At 40.5% G+C, this 25,948-nt stretch overlaps 1 protein-coding gene across 7 annotated transcripts in view; it reads right to left on the minus strand.

Moving 5' to 3' along the window:
- Window positions 1-10,845, minus strand: part of DNAH5 (dynein axonemal heavy chain 5) — a 157,888-nt gene extending 147,043 nt beyond the window's left edge. For 4 of the 7 annotated variants that reach the window (XM_074826022.1, XM_074826039.1, XM_074826075.1 and 1 more), the window contains exon 1: window positions 10,386-10,842. In XM_074826022.1, the coding sequence (XP_074682123.1) occupies window positions 10,386-10,484 (99 nt within the window). In that variant the 5' untranslated portion in view covers window positions 10,485-10,842. Of the gene's footprint in view, window positions 1-10,385 lie in introns of all 7 variants that reach the window. The other 3 variants (XR_012623466.1, XM_074826033.1, XM_074826084.1) reach the window with 3 other exon arrangements.
- Between the last annotated feature and the right edge of the window lie 15,103 nt (window positions 10,846-25,948).

A 25,948-nucleotide genomic window follows, 5' to 3' on the forward strand; every position in this document is an offset into this window, starting at 1 on the left:
TCCATCCTAGAGCTAAAACTTCAACTTCTTAATCGGCGCAACAGCAGAAGTTGTACTGTATTTCCAAAGATTGCCTCGTCTTATGACACGTGGGGTCAACAATTCAATGCTAATAGATGATGTTGTATATTTTCCAGAACGTCATGAAACAATTACTTTCTGCCATTTGCAGAGTTTCAGTACAGTAAATGAAGCATTTAGCTTCAAGAAAACAGCATAGACAACTATGATTTTTATCATAAAGAATTGCTAATTATCTGTGTAGCATGCAGTGCTAGGCCAAGCAGTGTTTCCATTCTGTCTGCTTCATGTTTGGGAGTTATGGTCTCCCCAACAGGCTGTAAACGGGCCATCCCAACCTGAACTATTGTGCCTTATAGAAACGTTGCTTTTGCTTTTCTGTTTTCAAGTGCTGTCAGACCTGTCCAGAGAAATAGTGCATCGTCTTTACAGCCAAGAGCTGAAGAACTGTTACAGCTTTGTTTTAGATCACATCTCTGTTCCACAACTTTTCAAACATCTTACAGTCTAAACATTAGCCACCTTCTGTTGCTCTTGAGGATGCTGAATTATGGAATAAGAGTCATCATCTGAGAAGGATCTCCAAGACTTACCGTTGGATCACTAGTTAAAACTTCTCTTTCATTAAGCCTAAGAAGACACCAAGTCTAACAAATTGAGAAGATTCCAGGAGACAAGTTTCTAAGATTAAAACATTTCCATTTTAGGCAAATTGGATAAGGAAATACAAATTTGTGAAAAATAACACTTTTTTGCCAAAGTTATCACTATAAAGATCAAAAAAAAGTATTTGTACAGATTAGCAATATACCCATAATAAATAGACTTAACTTCCAAATTGTTGCCTTTAAATTTGGGAGGATGATAGCTTCCTCTACTAACTCAGCCTGTCAAGATATAATTGACGTATTTGCCAGATCAGCATGGCAAACTATTTGTGTGATTTATCACTTTTTGAGGTAGTAAATATTTTTACAGGTATTAACTGCTTTCTACAAGCTGCTTTGTACCCCTTTAAGTGAAGATAGTGATGTGGTGGTTCATATTTTCTGTTCTGCTGCTCTTTATTTACTTTACCTGCAAGGGGATTCAGCAACATAAGCCTTAAAGATTCACACCTGATTTTTTGCTAATATGCAAACCACATGAGATAATAAGTCAATAAATAAAAGCTTGATTGTACTAGCCTGAGATGTTTCTGGGTAGCTTAGCATTAATAACAAAGTGTCCATTTGGAGAATTTGTTTTCTGTGGAATAACTAACAAAAGGTTTGTCAATTAAAAACTCACATTTTTGTCTGGCTGTCAATAGCAATCAGACAAGACCATTCGATTTGGGCCCTGCAAGTTGCTCCATGGCCCAAATCTATTTAAGCTTAGTTGCCAGCACCAGAAGCATAGCTGGATCCACACAGAAGTAAAATAGCTCCAGTGATAGAATTTTTAAGTCCCTTTTAATAAGTAATATTAACATTTTGAAGTTTTTGATTACTTGTGCTGAATTCAGGCTTTTTCACTACACATGTAGCAGTACTTTTGTACTGCAATCAACAGCTATTACAGTTGTTCAGACACAGCTGAACTAAATTGCTTTAAAGCTTTTTAAAACTCCAGTCACAGCTGCACTGAGCTCAAGAGTAACTCATCTAACCTATGGGTCACAAGAAAAATCACATCTTATTCTGCAGATACAGATGCTAGGTATGCAGCTAAGACATGCTGTGCTCATATTGGGTAAGTTATAGAATCACAGAATCATTTAGGTTAGAAAAGACCTTTAAGATCATCAAGTCCAACTGTAAACCTTAAACCTGGAAAATATAGCAATCAGGACACAAATTACCTGTGCACAACACATCTATACCATTACAGATTTCAAGAAAAGGGCATATCCATTTTACTCTATCACTCCATTATAAGCAACACATTCATTATATAGTCCAGTAGCTAAGCTGAGCTTGGCGTTTTCTTTCCAGTCACTTGGAAGTTATTTAAACTTCCATCTGCCCTTTGGATCTTTCCTACTAATCTTAATTTGAGATGAGCCTACCAGTCCATCTTTGAAAAGAGTTCTATTTTAGCACTAGCTAAATGTAGAAGTTTCATGGCACTTCTTCCACAGTAAATCAGAGATATTTGTTCAGCTGTATTAACTAGCTCATATAAGTCTTTCATTTGATAACATTGCAAGTAAAATGTCTTGTTTTCCCTCCTTCCCCATAATTTATTAATACATGTACAATAAAAGGAAATTCACTCCTTTAACACGTACATTTCAAAATGTAGAAAGTGATGGGGGGAAGTGGTTTTTTATTTAATGAGGTTATGACCTTCTTAATTAACATTTTCTTCCAAGTAGACTTTAAGAAAGTCTTACTCATTTTTCAGTCTATACATTTGGGGTTATTCACCACCAAACAAGATTCCACTTAATGCACCTTTTACCTGTTCATTTACTTACACTTTGTTTGATAAAAATTCAATGAAACAGAGCTGCAACAACTAAGTATATTTAATCTAAGCTACCCAGTTGTTTGACTAATAGCAAAAAACACCCTCTTGGCAAGTTTTAGTAGTAGCTGCTATGGCATGAAAAACATAATGTTTACCAACCAGCCAAGGTAGTAGTGTCTGCTTTCGTACCTTTTCTCTTTCTCTGGAGAAATAAAAAGGTAACATTCATGGGCCATAAATTCATATTTCTTTTCTGCAGTGTAATTAATCTTTTACATTCTCTGCTTGGTAAAAGTTTCGGTTTTGGTTCTTTCTGAAACCAGTCATCTTCTAACAAGGCACTTCTTGTTCTAAACCTTTGGAAGTTTATTTATTTATTGATTAACCCAAGATTTAGATTACTACTTTTACTGCACATTTGGAGGCTTTCCCCTAACATACTGCTGTATCAAGATTCCTCTTTTACTCAGCACTTCCAGTACCTTTTTCTGAGTATGATCCTGTGACTGCTATACAGCAACTTGGGGCTGGGGCAGGAGGAAGTTAACATCTAACCCCCCTTATTCATATTTTCCTCAAACTTGAAAAGAACTCTCTTAATTGAATACTCTTGTAACAATGCTCCTGAGAAAACAAAGATTCCAAAAGCTTTTCCCTGAAGTTACCGCATTCTCTGCATGCAGCTAAACCAACACTCACGAAACCCCAGCTTCTCAGCTTTTATCAGGAATTCCTTCTCTACCACAGTTAAGTAATCATCCAGATGCTAGTCAGTATCATCTGGGAGATACAATAACCCCACCACATGTAAGGTGAAGCTTACCTTTTTCTTGAGGCTGTAACAATCCCCTGATGTATTTCAGTAGATTTAAACCTCAGTTTTTAAATTCCAACAAATCTAAAAACATCTTGCTGATGGTACCTTCCAGTGCTTTCACCTCACTAATACTAAAGGCCTGCTGCTTGCAGCTCTGTAACCTTGCAACCAAGCTGCCAGGGGGATGTTTTCCACAGCCTCTGTGGCAGGATTTTTACCTCTGCTGTTCCTGCGCTGCTGCTCTTGTGCTGTTACTCCCCATGGCCTGCACCTGCAAACCCCAACAGTGCTGTTATGATGCTTCTCACAGGAAGCCATTCCCTCTGTCAAAAGGATCACCCTTCCTCACTTTCTTTCTTTGCCTTTTGTTTTTGAAGATTTTAGTTTACATTAGAGAACACCAAACATAATACATAACAAAGTAGAAAATAGTCATAAAGATGCTTGATAAACATTACTGGTTACTATATGTACAGAGAGATTTAATAAGAATGTGCAGTATTTGCATTTGTTTAGCATATTCTAATTAGCAGTAACAATCAATACAAAATTCGAATAGGACCCAAGGAAAAGACAGGTCAGAGTCATCATCAGCATCCTCATCTTTATCATTGCCACATGCTCCACTGGAAGCACAAACAAGCCAGCCCAAGAGGGAGTGCTGCTGGGACTCATCACTGCTGTACCTGGCCACACTAGGAAGAGCACACTCTCTTCCCTTCCCCTCTCCCCACCACTCTTCTGTTGTTGTTTCCCCAAAACCAAAAAATCTTTCACTACTTGAGGCAATGTATGCCATCAGCTACAAATCCTGCTAATAAATCCTTGTCAATATGAACTTCTTGCTTTAGACATCCTTTGTAAAATACACTCAAAATTTCATAGAAAATTAAAATAGAGAAATTAGTTAATACAGTTTGTGCTTCTTGACCTAATTTATATTAATAAACAATTCATCACACATAAGCGTTTTTCTTGAAGGGGTGAAAAACTTTGAAAACAGAAAACAATTCGGAGCAGGAAGAAGGCAAGTTTTATTTCTTTTTCAAATTAATGATTGTTAAAAATATACATAAGAAATCCTGATTTCCACATTTTCCATTTTCCTGTCTTCTGTGCCAAATTAACTTCATAAACAGCAGAATTTATGTTATTTTCTCCATGCTGGAAGTCTAAAATGGTTTGGGTCTATAAATTTTTAGGAATCAAATGGTCATGAAACAGAAACTACATCCTACTGCCTCCAACTTCTGGCACCTGATCGCACATCCAAGTTACCATCTCATAATCCTTTAGCAGCTGCAGCTTGCATACTCCACCCACTATTATCTGCAAAATAAAACACTTTTCCTGTAGTAAAAGTCTGATGGTTTTTTACATTTGTTGTCTATGTGCTATGGAAAAACTCTTTATTTTCTTTTATAAACTACTGTCCAACATATAGAGACTTGAGTCACATATTTCAGTTATAAAATTCCAGCTTCTCCTGTGTTCTGCTAATGAAAGTAAAATCCCTTAAGTTACTCTAAAAATTGCAATTTAGACCATTCTTCAACCTGCCATAACAAGACTATTGGGTTTATGGGTGCAAGACAAGAACAACAGTATGGGAACCACTAGAGAAAAATCTGTTGCAGTATACAGATTAGAAGACACAACTCAACATTCAATATCATGAAGGATTTATTGCTTCAGGAACCTGAAGTTTCTAATATTCTTTATACTACATACTATTATTTTTCATCATTATACATTAGCAATGTCTTCAGCTTTTCTAGGAGTCCTGAACGCTTCCAAAATCTCCACAGAGTACCTCCCTCCTGTTTCTTCAGACAAGCAGGAAAGGCAGTTCCAACCGATTTGAGTACAAATGGTATAAATACTCAGGGGCAAATCTGTACTCAAAATATTGATGAAATGAAGACTTTTTTTTTTGTCCTGAAAGAGCCCCCAAGAAGTCTTCTGTAACTCGGCCTACCCTTCTTTACCCTAGAAGACATAAGCAATGCCAAGCGCCGTTCTCTGCTGTGTTCGGTTTGTGTGCGTGGCAGGTTTTTGATAGCAGGGGAGGGGGCTACAGCAGCAGCCCCTGTGAGAAGCTTCTCAAAGCTCCCCTGGCTCCAAGTCAGACCCGCCTCTGGCCAAGGCCGAGCCAATTAGTGACAGGGGCTGCACCTATGTGATAACATATTTAAGAAGGGGAACCTGGGAGGAGGAGTGGGAATTGTGAGGAGGAGTTACAAGCAGGACACCTATGCAAACACCGAGGTCAGTTGAAGAAAAGAGGAGGAGGGGTAGGTGTGTCAGAGCAGAGACCCCCTGCAGCCTGTGGTGAGAGGTCAGGCTGTGCGCCTGCAGCCCATGGAGGTCCATGGTGGAGCAGATGCCCACCTGCAGCCCGTGGAGGACCCCACGCCAGAGCAGGTGGCTGCACCCAAAGAAGGCCGGGACTCTGTGGGAAGCCCCCGCTGCTGTAGTGCGGCACTGGGAGGACTGCAACACACAGGAGGGATCCACACCAGAGCAGCTCAGAAAGAGCTGTGGCCCATGGGAAGGGCTTACCTCAGAGAAAGTTTGTGGAGGACTGTCTCCCATGAGAGGCACCCCACGCTGGAACAGGGGAAGAATGTGAGGAATCCTCCCCCTGTGAGGAGGATGGAGCAGCAGGACTGACCGCCCCCCCCCCCCCCCCCCCCTCCCCATTCCCTGGCCCCGCACCACTGGAGGGGAGGAGGTAGAGAAATCGGGAGCAAATCTGAGCCCAGGAAGAAAAGAGGAGTGGGGGGAAGGTGTTTTTAAGACATGGTAATGCTTCGCATTATCCTACTCCATTAAATGCTGCTGTTGTTAGTGTTTGAATTAAATTGATATCCTTCTTCTTCCCTTAATGAGTCTGTCTTTTGCCTATGACCATAGTGGTTATGTCATCCCCCGTCCTTAACTCAACTCCTGAGCCTTTTGCTTTATCTTCTCCTTCCCAATCCTGAGGAGGAAGGGGTGAGCAAGCAGCTGTGTGGTGCTCAGTTGTCTTCTGGACCTAAACCACAACATCTGCATTTAGCCTTTTTGTTCACTTTTAATCCACTACTCGTAATACCCTATAATCCACTGGGTATCCCAGAAACACAACATGGGAGCCATGCTGTTATTTCACAGAACTGTTGGTGTTATCATGCCCCGTTTTGTTGTGCAGTTAAACTGGACCAGCTGCAGCCTTTCAGCATCTGCAGTCCAACTGCACAGAGACAGAAGGCACCCAGCACTGTCCCCTGCCCCGCTGTTCAACCCCAGGTCCTTACCCCAATAACCTTCAGGTATTTTAAACATCCGCTCAGAAATCTAAGAACAGAAACAACTGTATGTGTCAATAACCAAGTGTTTCCCTTTACATAACTTTGGCATTACAGTAAGTTTGTATTTCAAATTTCAATATTACATAAACAAATGTCAAAACCATTCAGCTCCACAGAAGTGGCAATAACACAAAGTTATAAGTTATCCTGGGCTTTCAGGGACATACACAGGCAGCCCATGCCTATGTGGAATACCTTCCAACTGTGTCAGAGAGGAATTTACTCCTTGGCAATAAATGAGACCTTTCTGGAAACAGCACCACTGCTAATGCCTGCACACATACACACAGTAGAAAGCTGGAACCGTTGCTGAGCAACCAGAGCTGTGCAACTGCTGCTTCCTCAGCTTGCCATCTCTCCCCTGCATATTTAGAGTGGAGGAGGTCAGACAAAATGCAAGATGCCCTGCAGCTGCTGCCCTTACTAAGCCTCTTTCTGCTTCTGTGGTACATGATTGTATTTGTCATGAAGTGTCATCATTCTTGATGTGTTTGGAGTACACTGTCTGATCTAGATTAAGTGACAGAGGTCTTCCCCACCTGTAAATCTTCTGAATATTAATTGTAATGATGACGTAGTCCCTCATTAGCAGTCACAGTTCTTGGGAACTGTGTCTATTAAGCATTTTCAGATATATTATTTAGCTACTGAAAACTGAAATCAGTAGGGATCTGTGACATTTTTTTAACCAGTCACAGCTTAATTGTGACTAAGGAAAATCCTTCTTTCTCATCTAAACATTTGATGTCATGCTTCATCCAAATATATTTAGCAAGTGCAATCCGCGTTGATATATTGCTTAACTGTCATTATATTCCAAACAAGACAGCATACTTGGCTTTTCATTTTCTTTTGATTAAAAATGCCTGTTAGAAAATTAAAGAAATCTAGCCATGGTTCTCAGGCTATCGCATTGGTTCCTCTTTTCGTTGCTGCATATTCTTTCAACTTCTTGTAGTATTTTACTGGTGATGAAAATAAAAAGCAGCTTTCCCTGTCTTCCAGTAGGTTAGCTATCATTAGCCATTGTTAAGATTACTTCAGCTATCTTATACTACAGTAACAGCTGCCTCATGCAGTTTGCTGCACGCTTTGACATTCAGTAACTGTACCCAAGCGTTTGTCGGCCACCAGTTAGCAAGTGGATACTTTTTAATCTGATGAAAGATATCCAATTATTGCTAAAAAAAAATACAAGTACAAAAGTCAGATAATTTCTCTCTCTTCATTACACATTAAAGAAGCGGCTCCATCTTCTCATCCACTTTTTCTTTCCAGGTCCCACACCTTAAACCACCTCTCTTTGCAACTTTGCATGCTTCCTCAGAAAGACAAATTATGGAGCCTTCTACCCCTGTCCATTTCAATGTAGACGGCTGAGTGAAGGATTTTCCTTAGCAATGACCTGCTGGGTTATAACTCCTACAGCATGCGTCCCTGAATTCAGTGACTTAACAGCAATCTGACTCTGGCCTCTTCTGTATTTTGTTTGTTTTGGAACAGAAATACCAATAAAGTTTAAGGATTGTTTCCTATCAGGACAATACCAACATTATGGCATATAGAATTAGGCTGAAACTTTACCAGAGAAGAGGGCATTTTATTTCTTTCAATAAAGTTACTGCCAAACACCTGTCACTGTCTTAAACATTTTCCCTTATTTTCACTGATATATCAAATGCTTTTCCCTGTTTATACTGCTCTACACCTGGTATTAAGCAATTCTTAGTGTCCTAATTTTGTTTTCCTGGGGAAGTGCCAATACCAGAGAGGTATTCATTACATACCTCCCATTATTATTTTACAGATCCACTGTACATCCACTGGGGAGGCAGTGGGAAAGGACTCTTTATTTCTACATGGGCTAGTGTACCTGAACATCCCCAAATTTAAGGTAGAAGTGGAAAGGTTAATAATTATTATGTTGGTCTGTTTCATAAAAACTTCCATTAAGGCAGGTCACTCTGCACAAGAGCAACACAGCTGCTTCCTTGTCTTCTGTGATTAAACTGTGAATTGCTGAAGTGTGGAAAGAAACCTCCTTTACCTCTATCTTCCTCCACCCCATTCCCTGCAAAATATAGGCTGCTAAAACACAGGAGGATATTTTTGGTCATTGACAAGTTACATTATCAAGCTCCATTCTAGAAGAGACAAACAAGACTCGCTTATTTACTAATATGGACTTAATTCCCAAGTTGCACAAGAGCAAAAGTTTCCAGCTCATGATGTGTTCAACGATAGATATAATAAAACTATACACTTAAAAAAAAAAAAAAAGAGTTCTGACTACTTAACCTCATAGCCACATATCCAAGAAAGAAAAAGGAAAAAGCAGTAGTTGAATCCTCAACTGAATAACGCTAGGATCAAAATTTAAATGAATGTTAACTGAGAGATAGTGGCTTCTTTTTTATCCTTAGCTCTACATATCAATTAAATATATTTTCTTAATTAATCTCTTATAAACCAAATTATGTATTTTGATGGAAGTTTATTCTAGATGATATTACCACAGCATTAGGCTGATTCTCTTGACTTTAAAACCAAGTTTTGCTAGGACAGGCCTCCCAGTAAACAAGTTATTCTTGTAAGAGATAGGCACAATAACTTGTCATATTTGTAATTGTACAGAAATATCAGCCCGAATGGTTTTGCAAAGTTTCCAGTAAACTCCTGCAAAAGCTAAGAGTGAGGTGCATTTGTACTGCTTTAACATTATGGAAATCTAATGAAATCCAACCATTCCCAGGATCTATTAACTACACACCCCCTACCAGGAAAAGGTAACTAAGTTAACTTCCATTAATAGTGAAAGACCATACTGCAAACTTCTGGTTTTAGATACATTGAGGACTCAGCCAAAACAAAGAGAAAACAAATAGTTTAGGAAAAAAAAAAAAGTTTCATTAAATATTAACACTTGAAAGAGTGCTGTATAATTACATTTTTTGACTCAACAAAACTAGTAATAAAATAATTATCAGAGTAGAGCTGAAAGCGACAGACGTTCAGCGCAAGGCAGGAAGCAGGATTTGTCAGGGCACATCGTATCATTCCTCTTATTTTATGGCAGGTCTCAAGAGCATCCTCTGCCACTGTTACTGAGAGAAGAACCTTAAGTGTTTCCATACCTGGTCTAGTCACAAGTAATCACATTAGAAACAGCTGCCCTCTTAAAAATACAACAACACGTGTTTTGTTTATAAACAAGGAAAGTTCGTGAATTTCATCACAGATAAAAATACCTTCTCGGAGGAGGCAACAGGGGAAGTTAGCTCTAGTTATCTTTTTTTATCAACGTATATAGGTATCTCAGGAAAACAGAGCGATAACCAGTCACCGCTGTTCCGTACAAAACAAGCACAGAGGTGCAAGCGACCGCCAGTCCCTGCGGGACGCCTTGGCCCACAGAAGTCGCCCGGAAAAAAAAGTTCCCAAAGCAGAGCCTCTAAAACTCCATTTCCCACGTCGACGCCAAACGCTAGGAAGTTCCTTCCACCCGCACGACCTCCCTTATACGCGGACACACGCAGCCGCCCCCCGCCGGACCGCGGAGCCGCCTCTCCCAGGCCCTCAGCCGGGCCGGGCCGCCGGGGGGGCTCCGGGGGGAGCGGGCGGCGCTGCGCCCTGCCCTGGGGCGCTCGGCCACGGCCCCACTCCCCTTCGCACTTGACTTTTTTGGGTGTTCGCTTGCCGCAGCCACCCGGGCCGGGCCGCCCCCCCGCCCCCCGACGCACCTGCGTTTCCCTGCTGCTCTCCGGCGGGGCCAGGGCCCGGCCCGGCCCGGCGGGAGCGGGGTCAGCCAGGCCCTGCCGCGGCCTCGCCGCTGCCTCCATCGCCCGCTGCCGTTGCCAAGGCGAGGGGCTGCCGCCACCGCCCCCCGCCGCCGGCTGGGAGGTTTTTTAACTTCCCCTGCCAGCCCCGGGTCAGCCCCGGCTTCCAATGAAAACGAGCGGCCTCTCCGAGGAGGAATCGGCATCGGCGGCTCCCTGCGTGCGGAGCGAAGCGGACCCCGAACCCGCAGCGACACCGAATCCCCCGGGGTTCTGCAGCCCCGCGGCGGCCCCCAGCCCTGCCATCTCCCGGTGGCCCCCTCTGGGCCAGCCAGCGAAGCCCCAGCGCCGCCCGCGGGGGACCCCGGCCGGCCCCGGGACCCAGCGCCCCCCGCCCGGCCCGGGGGTGCCAGTCGGGACTGTGAGTGCCAGAGCGGCTTGTAGGGCAGTCGGCTTCTCGCGAATACCGCAGCAGCTACCCCTTTTTTTTTTTCTTCGGGAAGAGAGACCCGAAAAGTCACACTTTGTTACTGCGCTAAAAGCTGAAAAGTTGCATCAAGGGCGGCTTTAGTATTCAAGACATCGCAAAATAATCTGACCTTTAACATCTTATTTTCAGCAGCTCCCAAAACTATGTATCTACACAGCCTTCACGCATGCTATTACCAGAGCAAGCAGAAAAACTTCAAACGCTGTTCTTTTAACTGCGTGACAAAAGGGCAATGAAATTTAATACACCTGTCTGCTACAGGTGTACATAACACAACTTTCTCCTAATTGGATATCACAGTGCAGGTTGCCCTCTTAAATGACCAGAGAGTCTCCTTGTTATCAGGTTTTCTCTTCTCATATGACAATGAAAATAAAGATTTTGCTGACACTCTGTCGGATGTACCGATCATTTATGTAAAAATCCAAATGTGTTCATAAACAAATCTGTCCCCAAGGAAATCTTTTTCCTGAGCTTCTGACATAAGAAACAAGTTCAGGTGGTAATCACCCTATAGAAAATAGTTACAATGTATACACAAAAGTACTGAAAGCTATCTAACAATAAACATAGATGAAAGACAGACTAAATATGTATGTCCTGACACTGAGGCATCAGCAGCTTTTGTTCACCCAGAATCTGTGTCAACACATCTATGGGAACATCAAAGCTAAACACTAGGAGTAAAGCACAGATAACTCAAGAAAACCTGAAATTCTTCACAGAAATGTGTAAGAAACTCAATGCCCAGGCCTGAGGTAAGTATTTCACCTTGGAATGTTTCTCTTCTGCTTCTTTTGATGTAATTTGAACTCTGCACCAGGGAGCCTCCTGCTAGTCGTTTATGGAAACATGCATACACAGGGCTGCAAAAGACCTGCACAAACTCCACATCTGGACCCAACAATTCCTAAATGTTCCCTAAGAGGATTTTTGCACCTACTCTTAAAAATCTCTGGAGGACAGAGGCTACACAAACCTTCCAGGGAGCATGGTCCAGTTCTTATTTACCCTTTTCATTACTTTTTTATTAGTATTAATTATTACTTCAAAGTACACTTTTTCTCATCTATCGTTCAGTGACTAGGCAGAAAAAATGACCTTTATAATCACAGCTTTTAATGTTTACGGTGGATTAACCCTGGTAGACAGCTAAGCCCCACACAGCCACTTGCTCACTCCCCTCATTTTCTCCCTCATTTTTTTCTCTCCTAGAAAGAAGATAATTGATTCAGCTAAAAGCTATTTATTTAATCATTTCCTTGGAAGTCATAGGGTCTGCTCTTTATGATTTTCCAGTTGGTTGGTACTGTTGCCAAAATGTGACATGCAAAACTGGACATAAAACTCTTCCAGCAGCTTTAGAAACCAGAGCAGAAAGGGAAGCTTTCTATTGATGGTTTGAACATAAACTTTTAAAATGCTGCCAGACAACACTTATTCTTTCTACTTTGGATGGTTTCAATATTCACTTTGGCACCCACAAGATCTCACACATAATTTTCTGATATACTTTTGCATATTGATATTTATTCCCTTTTATACTTGTTCATTTGACTCTTCCTTTCTTGAGTACTTTACTGAATTTCAGAGCTTTTCTTTCATGCTCTGCTTCTTTAATGAAAATTAGTTTGAGTTTCATTCCCATCCTCTGATCCACATCTGGATCAGCTCTCCCAGCCTGGTACTGTATGTGATTGCAAATTCTCAGTTTCCTTGTGAACAATGTCCTGGAAAATCAGGCCCCTTTAACACCTCATATAGTATCTTCACAGAGTTTCTCTGAAAATAATTTACAGTCTTTCAAATCGTTGCTGACCTCCATCATAATAATTTAAACAAGCTCATATCTGTCTTGCTTCTTAAAAAAAGTATAAATGGGGAAAAAAAAAAAAAAAAAAAAAGAGTTGCAAGGGTTGTATCATAAACTTTGCTAAAAATTGGGGCTGTGCTAGAAGTATTAGTTCCCACTAGGTGAATATATGCCTGTCAAGCATCTAAACTATCAAAGAAGGTAATTGTATTGATTTGACCTGAATTATTTTTTAAAATCCATGTGGTACAATTTCTTTCCCATTCTTGTCCCCTGAACTACTGGAAAATAATAGCATCATAATTTGTTCTAGTAATCTTGAGGAATCTTTTTCCCTTTAAGGAAAGTTGCTCTGTCTGATATTCTTTAAGACTCTGAGACCCTGCACGTTGTTAATTAGTGCTCAAAAAAACTGATCTTGTTTGGGAGATTGTTCTCAGCGTTCAAAGGTATATTTAATTTTCTGTTGTCTTGAATAGGTCTAAATGATATAAATATTTCACAGTATTTCTTTAATCTGATGCTTTCCTATTCTTTTCAATATTTTTTACAATCTTGTCATAAATAGCATTTTATTAAGACTGGAGAAGAAAGGTACTAAGCATTGTGGTCTTACCTAGGCTTCCCACTATTTGTTTACTCTATCCTTTGCTCATTCTGCGTGACTCCTGATTTTATCCCTCCACAGTTTTCTTATTATAAGCATCTCTATATTTTCTGCTCATCCTTAGCACTAATATTCTCCACATTATTATTTTTCAACTTTCAGGACAAGCATATCTTAGCAAAGGCACCTCACTGAGATTTCAATATCATTAAGGATACTGAAGGTGCCACTGTAACACAGAATCAGAGAACAGTTGAAGCTGAAAGCGATCTCTGGAGATCATCCAGTCCAACCCTTGCTCAAAGCAGGGTCAGCCAGAAAAGGTTGCCCAGGACCATATCCAGTTGAGTTTTTAATACCTCCGTAGATGGAGACTCTACAACACCTCTGAGCAACCCGTTCCACTGCTTGACCACCCTCAAGGTAAAATTTTTTTCCTATGCTTTAGTGGAATTTCCTGTGTTTCAGTTTGCGCCCATTGCCTCTTGTCCTGGGCACCACTGAAAAGACCCTGGCTCCCTCTTCTTTATACCCTCCCTTCAGGGGATTGATAAGATCCCTCTGAGCCTTCTCTTCTCTGAGCTGAACAGTCCCAGCTCTTTCAGCCTCTCCTCATAGGACAGATGCCCCGGTCCCTTCATCATCTTTGTGGCCCTTAATGCACTTGCTCCACTATGTCCATGTCCCTCCTGCACTGGGGAGCCCTGAAATGGACACAGCACTCCAGACATGGCCTCACAGGGGTGAGTAGAGGGGAAGGATCACCTACCTCCCTTGACTTGCTGGCAACACTCTTACTAATGCAGCCTGGGATGCAGTTGGTGTTCTCTCCTGGGTTATTTCCCATGCACAGTCCAGGTTCAGGACTTGGTAAATCCTTTTGCTGAATTCCAGGAAATTCCTGTTAGGCTATATTTCCAGCCTGTTAAGATCCCTCCGAATGGTGGCACCACCACCTGGTATTTCACTCCTCCCAGTTTTGTATCATCTGCCCATACAGGGAGGGTGTACTCTGTCACATCATCCAGATCATTAACAAAGATGTTAAACAGTATTTGAACAGTGTTGACCCCTGGAGTACACCACTTGTGACAAACCTCCACCTTGACTTCATGATGCTGACCACAACCCTCTAAGCCTGCCAGTTCTCCCAATTTTCAGTCTATCTCACTTTCCATTTATCTAGCTTATACTTCATCAATTTGTCTGTGAGGAATTTATGGGAGACAGTCCCATAACTAAAGTCTATAGTAAAGTCAAGATAAACAACATCCACTTCTCTCCCCTCATCCACCAGACCAGTCATTTCATTGTAGAAGGCTGTCAGCCTGGTTAAGCACAACTTTCCGTTCTTAAATCCATGCTGAAACATGACAAAGGCACAAAAATTTCAGACTTTCAGAACTGGTAGTCATGCCATTAGGTAACCCTTTTTCATCAATGCAGTAATTACTTGCATTTGGTATATAGGGTGCTATATAGGGGCATATGTCCAAGAATATCTCAGAAAGCCTCAGCCTCCATCACACCTGAGTCACTATAGTCACTTCAGTCCCTCAATTTGCTTGTGTCACTTTTGACTTCAGTCACATCAGTTATTTACTTAACACTATTCACCTCAGCCACCTACCCAAGCCTGCCTGTCACTTGATCAGCTCCGTTCAGCAGCCACTTCGTTCATGTCGACTCTCAGGTTAGCTCCTTCAGGTGGACCTGCTGCACAGTCACCTACTGCCACCGTCATCTCCCTCAGCTCCACTAACAACAAAGTGTATGACAGAACTGGTGTCTAAAGCTATTTGTACAAAAATTTCTTTTGAATTTCAGATTGTTTAAAAAACATTGGTACTTATAAAAAATAGAAATCCATTTCACTGAAACAGTTACTAATACAAGTTTCTATAACTGAAGATTAGTGCGCATTTTTACAGGTATTAGCTATATGAAAGTTTAAGCATAGAAGTGTTTTCTGTTCCCAACTTCCAGCTGTTGCTTTACTAATTCTGTGTGGAATGAAAGGATTATTCACGTGTCATGCTCTTACTTGTGTGTCTAAATTCAGGAGAGTGCTTTTGGGAATGACTCCAGAGCTCAATATTCTATTTCTACAAGTGGTCACAAGCACCTTGGGAGTGAGAAGAACGCAAGCTTGTGTGATACGTTGCATAATATTACAGGCTCTGACCATATTCAGCTTCGACAATTTTTAGAGCCTATTGTCATAGTGCCACCAAGGCTGGTGACTCTGTGGGGCAAGGGTGCCAGAGGTTCCCCGGGTGGGTTATGGCAGGACCTGGCAGCCAGGGCCCATCCCACCCCCACCCAGGAGCAGGGCAGCCAGGGGACATCGGAGCAGTTTCAGCCCTGGGCATCGGGCACCTCCCTGGGAATGGGGATGGGCCAAGGCCAGGTTTTGTCTGCTTAGGAAATCACAGTGGAAGTGTCTTCCAAATCTTTCTTCAGCCTCCCTCTAACCCCATGCAAAGTTGTTGAATCCACAGAGTTGTTCAGCAAAGGGATCCATAGATTTTCTTCCTGTTTCATGAAGAATAACTTTCAACTATTTGTTTTGAACGTGGCTCCCACTAGCTTTATCTGATGGCTCCAATACTTGTATTTGGAAAATATGGTGAACATTCAATCCCTATTCACTTTCTCCATGCCACTCATAATTTTGTAGACTTCTATCATGTCTTGCTCTGCAGAAACACCTCTTCTCTAGCCAACTCAATCATTCTCCTCATGGAAGCCATTCCCGCTCTTTGATCACCCTGCTACCCATCTCCTCCCTTTACTAGTACTTATATATATATTTTTAAGATGGAAGAACCAAAACTGCACAGGTGTGGGCAACCAATTTATACAGTGGTGTAATTACATTTTCCATTTTGCTTTCTATTCCCTTCCTGACAATTTCTAGCATGTCTTTCTTGCTTTGCTCACTGCTATCGACCACTGAGTGGATGTTTTTGTGTAATTCTTCATTATAATTGCAGGGTCTTGCTTCTCAGTGGAAATGTTTTAGGATCCAAATGTTTTCAAGGACTGATCTTGGACAGAAGATAAGTCTCAGACATGATAAAACAAAGATAAAACTTTAATGGATATGGCCTCACTTGGTAACATTGCAATCCGTTAACCTTCCCCTAGCAGTACCACCAGCAGTAATAATTGTTCACCCAGCATGGATAAAATCCATCACAATGCCTACCATGGCTTTGGGCAGCACTGAAGACAAGTTTTGAGCAATACCAAATAAAAAAGTATAAGGTCACAGTGGGACAAAAGAAATACATGATTGTACACATCTACAAACAAAAATTCATAGTTTTGTGAGTTAGCCTGTGACATACCCAAATCACTGTCAAGCTTTTAAGAAAATTAAGAATTTCAAATCTTATTCTGGTTTTCATGAACACCCTTTTACTCGAATACAGCACAGTAAAAACAAACAGGCCACTTTGGTTGCCTCTATCTGACCCAAATGATTCTATGATTCTATGAACCCCTCCAAAGAAGGATGTAAATCTGGATAATCCCAGTTTTTATATTTTTGCATAAACCAGCCACTAGAGGGGGAGATAATCCCAGACACTTTAATACATCTAATCCTAGCTAGCAGAAATTCTACATTTGAGTCTACTTTCTATTACCATGACCACAAGTCCAAAATCTACCTTTTTTTTTTTTACACACTATAAGTATTCAGCTACAATGAATTAGATTGCATTTCTTGTCATTAGGTTGCCCAGCAAATGAATCAGGATTGCTTTGCCAGAGCAAAGGCCTTTCCTTAGAAGGATCTGTTTATTTATTTATTCAGTAATTGACAAGTCAATTGTAAATTGTAATTTCTCTGTAAAGGTGATTCGATTTTGAGACTGCAAGGTTCAGCAATGTTCCTTTAAATATTTTTAAATTTCTAGGAACTTCAGCAATATTAGATTCACTAGTTATAACAGACCACAAAACTATGACATGTTGCACTCTTACAGTTAAATATAATTAAATATAATTATAATAAATACCTTTAATGAGACAATAAGAAAGCACGTTATAGATTCAAGCAGCCAGATTATGATGCTTATAGTAAATGTCAGTTTATTACCTGCACAGAAAATCAAGCTGTACTACCTATGTGATCATGAAAAAAATCCCAGTCATTTGTTAATGATGATATGACACTGCCACTTCTCCACCTCTGTGTGTGTCACTCAGGTCAGAGTATCTCTATAGCTGTTGTTAGCCTGCAGTAGTCAAGGTAAGGAAGATTTACACTGTGTTCTATCACAAAGCAGTCAACACCAATGGTTCTCCATAGGAGAGGAACATAGTAATTATCCACATCTATGGTGTTAATAAACATTTTCAAACACAATATAGCTATGATAAATCTTTACCTGAGGCAGCCATGGTCACACTTGATTATGGGGGGAATTACTTCATATTTTATTGAAACTTGTTAGGCAAATTTCTGAGGCTGACACAAGATAGTATGTTATTATAGTTCCAGAAAGGCAATCTGTCAAGCAAAACTAAGGAAGATCTGCCCTGGCAAAGACCTGTACATCCGTGTACCAGCTCCGGGGGTTCCCTGGTCTCTCTGGCTCCCTCATCACTCAGGGAGGCGAAATGGCAGGCCTGCAGAGTCTGGAAATAGAAGGTGTTACGGTCAACTTCAGAAACAGGAATTTTTTGATGAAGGAAGTTTGGGCTTACAGGGAGATAAATAACTCATGAAACATACTTTAAAGAACAGAAAGGGAAACTAACCTGTTGTTAGAGTTATAAATCTGATCTCTTTTTAAAAAGCAACAAATGAAAAATGTATTCCAGTTTTCTGAAGACAGGAGACCAAGTGACTGATTTTCCCATGCCCTTTGGTGGGGGCCTGGGCTACGCTGAGTAAATTTGACACGGTAGAAGTGTGGAGCATTCATAACAATTTAGAGAAAGAGCAGTGCTGTGGGAATACGCTCCTGTCTCTCCTCACTGGTTCTCTGCAAAGGAGGAACCAACAGCTGGAGGAAGGAGATATGGCAGAGTGATGGGAGCAGTAGAGAAGTGACTGGGGGACTGATCCAAAAGTGTCCATGCTGAGAAAGATGAGATGAAGCCCTGAAATCAAACAGTGTTGTTCATGAGGGGTGGAGATCCTTTTAATTTTAGGAAAACTGTCTGGTAACTGGAATGGCTAATGTTACAGAATATAAGAGTCTGCACGTGATTGCTTTCCAGCTGCTAAATAAAACCTTTTTAAAAAAATGAAATGTATCAAATTTTAACAGAGGATAAAATATTTAAATATCTACATGGCTGTGACTGTGGAAACAAATCCCATCACTAAAATCTCAGTCCTTCATTGCCAAGAATCACAACAGAATGAAGAGACGAGGACAAAGTACTGGCTAGAGTAGAACTCAAGAAACGCCCAGAGAGTTAGAATTTAACTGGAGATAATTCACATAAAGTTACAGAAAGGTGTCCATCTTCGACAAATAAGACTGCTTTTGAAAAACATAGCTGAGGAACTGTGCTCATAATTTACCTGGTCTTTTAGAGCACTTTTGTCTTACAACCTCTTTAAAAAGCTTGTCAAAGACCTCTTTACAAAGTAGATAATTAAATACTGTAAGGATCAATTAATTGCACAGATAAAGGTCTAGCTTGGATAGCAAAGGCAGAGTGCAATAGTGTAAAATAAGAGTGTGGGCTAGAGAAATATGAAGAGCTGTGTGCCACAGAGACCAGTAATGGCTGGGAGTGACTTCATTCCTTGCATGCACGTCTCTGGCCAGGCCAAGGGAATATGGCTGTAAGGGAGTGGAGTCTGCTCATGACACATAACTGGGCAGAGATTCAGCACAAGGGAAAAGTCATAAACATCAGAAGGTCTCAGGCAGAGCGAGAGCAACAGGATATGAGTTACTTGTGTGCTCTAATTGGGAGAAATGGTGGTATTAAAGACTGGACAAGAAAAAAAAATGTCATAGCATTGCCCCAGCATTGTGTTTCTTACAGACTTCTTACTGACCAAGTACAGTGAGGGAGCAGGTACTCTTGGTGCTGAGGTAGGATGTTCTGAAGTGCTTAGCACTAGACACAGCTCCGGGCAGATACAGTCATCTCTAGCAGTGCTTCCAAAACTTTTTTGAACAGTATTACAGATGTAAGCCTGATTTCTTTTTGGTAACAAAGGCCAGGCCAAAAGAGAACAATATGCAGGAGTCTGAGCAAGTTCTCATTGGACGCTTTGGAATAACGTTTGTTTTTAACATATGTAGTATCCCTGTTTTACACAGACAAGTCTACACCAAAACTGAGCAAGATGATGAACTAAAAACTTAATACTGAAGTTGTTACTTTGAGGTTGAATAGTCTATAGCTTTAGCTGTTTAAAACTACTTTTATTTAACAACATATCTTTGCTATTTAACAACTGTGTGTAGAACATGTGCTGTAGACTTTTTAAGGTTCATTGTTGTGCCACTGAGGCCTCTTTGTTCATATTTTTAGATCTTCCAAATATTTGTTTACACATTTCCTGTGGAGAGCATACCTTCTGTAACACTGCTTCTTCATCGGCCCACTCCCGATTTATTTTAGTATCCCCCAGCTGATAGGGGACAGATGGGTGAGGGTTGGGAGCAGAGGAATGCTGCCCTGCCTCTGACGGCCGTGGAAGCTATGCAGCTCGCCTCCCCCGGACAGCTCTAAAACGCCTTTTGGGAGAGGGGCCAACATGACTCTCTTGGTCACCAAAATTGTTAGAGACCTACAAAAGACTCGAGATGAATCAGCTTTCAGTCTTGAACGGTGGGGCACAGGTCACTGAGAAGCTGTCACTGAAGATTCCCATCCCAGAGAGGTTTAAGATCAGGGGAACAGGCACATTTTAGTGCAATTATGCAACACTATTTGAAAATTGGTGTGTAGTTTGTGCTGTTTATAAACTTTTCCTACAGTTCCCATCTTCGCCTTGTCTGGGTGTCTGGAATTTAAATTCAATTCTTGTCTCAGCAGACTGGGTATCAGAGTTTGGATTAACACATTTTGGATTAACACCTTGTAAAATTAATAGAGTCTAATCTGCACCAATGTCTGCAATGTTTTGTGTGTGCAATGCAAACCATTTTCCACTATGATCCCTTCTCTTTTCTGACGGTGACAGTACAAAATCCCTCTGTGCTAAGATATGCTCGCCTGCATCTCCTGATCCAAAAGCTGCATCACTCCTAGTCTCAGAGGAGGTTGAGGCAGCCATCAGAAAGCACCTGCCACAGAGCTGCCCTGACCATGTTGTGCAGACGCCATAGGCAGGGCAGTGAGCAGAGGAGAGACCTCTGAAAGCTTTACTCAGTGCAGGCCATTTAGACGTGGGCCACTGAATTCCCTTAGTATAACAGAATTCAATACAAAGGGTAAGACTCTAACCCCACTGCTTGCTTTGGGAAATGTGGATGATCTCAAAGATAAATGCTGTGGAAAGTTGTGGGTTTAGAAAACAATGAGTTTTAATGTACAAATTCTTCTAAAGAACTGTTTGCAAACTCAGTTTACATTCAGTGATTCATGTAACATATTATGCTTACCGGTGAGTTTTTCACCTATAACGAGTATAATGTATTACTGTCTTTCCAAACAGAAGGATGGGATGATTCTTTAGGGAATAAATTCTAATATGAATGCAAGCAGCTGGTAGCTCCTGGTATGCAAACATGCATGTCACGCCTGCCTCTGTTCCAGATCATGGCACCCATCAGTGGTGGCAATCAGTATAAACCCAGGCTACAATTAGGTCAGGCCCACTGGGGGAGGGGGGGGGGTATCTCATAATCCTGAACTTTCAGACCCCTCAATAAATCTATTTAGGACTCGGACAAACTCCTGGTTGGCTTCTCCTCTGTTTCTCCTGAATCCTCTGGAAAGCCAGCCAAAGGCAGCTGTTTCCCCTGCAATGGTGGCTTTGTCCTTGACAAATGGCTCGAGCTTCCTGCTGTCTTCTCCCCTTGTGTACAAGATTTCAGGGCTCAAACAGAAACTCCTGCTGGCTGGTTGTGCAGTCCCACATGTCTTTCTGTCTCCTCCAGGACTGCGGGGGTAGTGAAAAATTCTCCTACTCTCCTTCACAGCTTCTCCCTTCAGTGAGCATGTGGAGACGGCAGTGGAAGGACCTGGGAAGAGGAGGCTGTGAGGTCCGGCAGAAAGGAAGTCTGGCGGGCTAACGATGGCAGATCCTCTGCCACATGTCTAGTGAGAAAGGAAATTTTATAGGAAAAGTTGTGTGGGGAACATGAGGAAGTCGCTTGGGGAGGGAATAAAAGATTCAAAATCAGAAAAAAAGAGAAGGAAATATTTCCTTCTTCACATCTTTCATCATTCCTATTGAGAAGAAAACATCTTTGATGCTCCACACCACCAAGCTGTAAACACACTGGCAATCAAACATTTGCTGATATGTAGTTCCCGCAGTCATAGGACCTTTTTCTGTATCAAAAACATGAAAACACTGCCTCAAAAGGTAAAATTTTGTATAAACCTTTTTACAGTTTGTATTTCTAAGGTTTTTTTGGGTTTTTTTAGAAAGCTGGGTAAATATGAAGCCCTATTGTTAATGTGCATGTTTCATCAGTCTCTAGTACTCAGGATTGCTGATACAAAGCACATAACCATAACAAAACAAAGCTTACATGAGTAATAATTGGTGATTCTTTCTGCTATTTCATCTGTTAATTTGTTCCTTCAATTTTCCTTATAGTTGTTGATATTAACATCACTTCTTTCTACTTGAATAATTTGTTATTCCCTAGACTAAGACTGCTTTGAAAATAAAAATTGAGTTTTGGTAAGTATAATATTCATTCCTTATTATTAACCAACTAAAATCTTCTTTATTAGTCTGGAATACAAATGCATATTAATAATGCCAGTACACCTTTAGGAAATTACTATCATCACAATAAAACACTCTACTAAATATGATATTATGTTTCATGTTCACAGAATAGAACCTGGGGATAAAGTATAGATGTTTGATTATACTAACATTTTATATAAAGTGTTTGGAGGCCATAATTTGTTGTATAAATGTTGTTGAATATTAATGAAGTGTTGAAGGCTGCAAAATTGATGAGCGACTCACATGAAACACTAATGCAGAACTGAAATCCATGGGCAATTACTTTTCATAATTCTCTTTGATTTTCCAGGAGTAGACCTGCTCTCTCAGTGCACATGCAAAACTATTCACTGGGCAGCAATATCTCAAACTGAGGGGAACACGGGCTTTGAATACAAAACCACATAGGGTTTATAAATACTTTTATATGAAAATAACAATACATAGTACATTTATAAAGCTGACAATACATATATTGATCATACAATCAAAAATCTGATTCTAGTGCATGTGACTGACAGAAATATACTGTAAAACAGAATTATTTTGAAGCCTGACATCTGTCATATGGCTCTTTGTGTTGGTCTGATCAGAAACACTGTTCTAGAAATCCCATCACTACATAAAGCCCCACCCAGTGATCTGATGTATTCTGAGAATCTGTAACGTGCAAGATTAAGAGAGCAGGTCAGTAAATAATAAAGTTATTTTGACTGACTTCATATAAATTATATTCTGTCATACTAAGTTATTTCTGTTTTGCAGCAACAGAAAGATGAAGCAGTTCAAAATTTGCTAGACTTCTGTTAAGCTTTCCTTATTGTTCTTTGGCTGGGACAGGAAACAAAAACTAGTAAGCTATCGTCTCAAATTGTGCAAGCAATTGCATTCTTTGAAAACCATTATCTGCATGAAATCTTTCATGGCAGGAAATTACAAACAGAAAGAAATTCCTTCACAATGAGAGAAATGCCCAGATTATTTTCAATACTTGTTTTAAAGTACAAAAGGTGCTGCAAAAGTTGTTTCAGTGGTTGCTGTGATTCCAGATACCTGTCCTGACAGTAGATTGATTCCTTTAGAAAGAGACTAAGGGTATTAAGTGAGGAAAAAAAGAATTGTCTGAAATCCTAAGAGTTAAATTTTCTATCAGATCATCTGTAATTTCTCGTGACTGATCACTGAAAAGAAATACAGGGAAAACAGAACAGGTGATCATACATGTGTTTCTAGTTCAGACTTAAAAACAGTGTTGTGAAACAGTGAGAAAAAATGCCTGACCATTCACATCAGCATTTGTGACTGTTTTGGAAACATTTGCCTAACAAGAATATTGGAGTATAAACTTTGGTTCACACAGACATAGAATACATGTCAAGCTACCAATGGATATTACATTGTGACTCACTGCAAATGTTACATGGCAAAATAAAATTTAGAAAACATAATGTCCTAGATTCTAAAAGTTACTTTTTTTCCAGTGGACTTTTTAGAGCCATACGCTTAAAATGATTCATCTGTAGGTCAATGATTCATGTTGAGAGACCAATTTTTGTGAAAAAGAGAGAAATAGAGTAATTGGCATTTTACTATCTTGATAAGAGGCAGAACAGAAACACCTGAGAGGAACAATAAAGGAAGGAAATCACTGACTGATTAAATGCAGTTTGTTGTTAACTGAACCAGACCTAACTTTACACTAACTGGCAGGATGGTACATATTCACATCTTTTTTCCCTTTTACCTTTGCTTGCAAAATTCACATTTCCTGGTGCCAATTCTGGAAGCTGTTAAAACGCATCAGTAACTCCTCATTTTATAAAAGGATTGTGTGTTAGATGTATATACTATAGTTAGCTCAGTGAATTTACTGAAGGGCTAAAACCACACCCAAAAAATTACCACAGTACTTGCCCATAAGTGTCTTTAGATGATCCCTCCCTCCCCAAAATATGTAATTTTTATCTCTATTCAAAATGAGTAGACAAGACTGAAACAGGAGGACTGGCAAGGAGTTCAGGCTGTAGCAGACAGTCAGAGGCTGTCTGACCTTCCTTAGCTCAAGTGGAATATCCCAGGAAACTCCAAGTTTCTGAAGAAAAGGAACTTCCCCATCTTCAGAACTGGGTCACATCCTCATCTGCCATGCCACAAAGGCAGCTACAGCTACTCACATGATACTTTCAAAATAATAACAACAAACAAGAATGCCACCCATATAAAATATTTCATATATCAGCTTCATAACATTGCTGGGTGTTTTCAAAGTTGAAATATTCCTTGCTGTATCAAAGAAACTTACATATTTTAGCTCTTTAAGCTAAAAAGGTGATAAAAGATAAGCTCTAAAGATGATAAAATGAGAAAGTCACTTCAGTCTGCATTTTTCCTTGGCATGCTGCTTTTACATAGGACTCCTGGACAACCTCACCTTCCTTCCTGGCTGTAATATCTTGCTCTGCTCTTTCTGGCCCTGTCTGCCAGTACCTGCTATTACCATTTTTAACAGTGCTTCAGATTTCTGATAGTCATAAATTACAGTCTTTACACTTGTGACTTCTTTGATTCGTTTATGTCAATGACATAACTTAGATCACCCTTTTTACCATCAGAAGGATTGTCTCAGTTTCCAAAGGAACAGATATTTTGTTATCAAGCTAGAATAAAAATGAGAAAATGGTGATTTTCTGTGTCACGTTTTCTTTTTTCTGCTGTCTTCCAGCATCTTTCATGCCTGTTAGACTGTATAGCAATTCTTCTTAATCATTTGTTCTGTTAAAATTCAAAGTGTGTCAACAAGTTGCAGGAAAGACAACTAAGCTAATTCTGAAGGAATGCATACCATTTGCTTGGTCAAACTCTGCTGGCAAGAACTGTCTCTTTCGCACCTGTATTAATCATAATTTAGACATATGTGTTCTGCCCTCATATAGGCATAGGTATACCTTTCGATGGATGTAATTAACTCAGTCTTGGCTGTGGCAAAGCACACAGCGGGTATGTCAATCTATAAGTGACTGAGCTGGCTAATTCTTGTCCCTTCATGATGCTTCCTGGACTTGGGAGTGTGCACTCAGAAAATACTATATTTTCAGGTTATGCTTCTGGGCTTTTCTGGAGACAGCAACCTCTGAATCAATGCCAAGGCCAAAATAGAAGCTGATTTCAGTCCAGATAACAGCATTTAATTGCTAGGAGTATTAAATACTGAATGTATAAGTTGACAGATATATTTTTTGTTTTGTCTCATACAAACTTCCAGAAAAATATTGAATTAGAGGTTTGTACTCATTTTATGTTTGGAACCTCATTTTGCATAAACACAAAGTTACCCCAATATTTGGGAAACAAGACAGTAAATAAATAAAGTCCAGAACTTCTAATCATTAAGTGATATGATACACGAATATTTATGCTATTAGATATGCTTTGTTACGACTGATCAAAAATGTTGAGAAAAGTGTAAGTAATGTGTGAAAAAGATAACTATATTGAGATGGCTGTTGTCTTCTGTGTCTGGTGTCCACAGTCTATGCCTCTACTGTTCTCTTTGCTGACTCCTGAGGACCACACCAGTGCTGACATGGCAACGTGAAGCATCAAGAAGTTCATTCATTCATTCACCCATCCAGTGCAGTGTGTGGTTCCACAGCCGGCCGGCACAGCCAGGGGACTGAACAGGGAAGAGAAGTCAGTGGGTACAGGATGGGAACTGGCA

This window comes from Strix aluco, chromosome 1, assembly GCF_031877795.1.
Source record: "Strix aluco isolate bStrAlu1 chromosome 1, bStrAlu1.hap1, whole genome shotgun sequence".
NCBI classification, from domain to species: domain Eukaryota; kingdom Metazoa; phylum Chordata; class Aves; order Strigiformes; family Strigidae; genus Strix; species Strix aluco.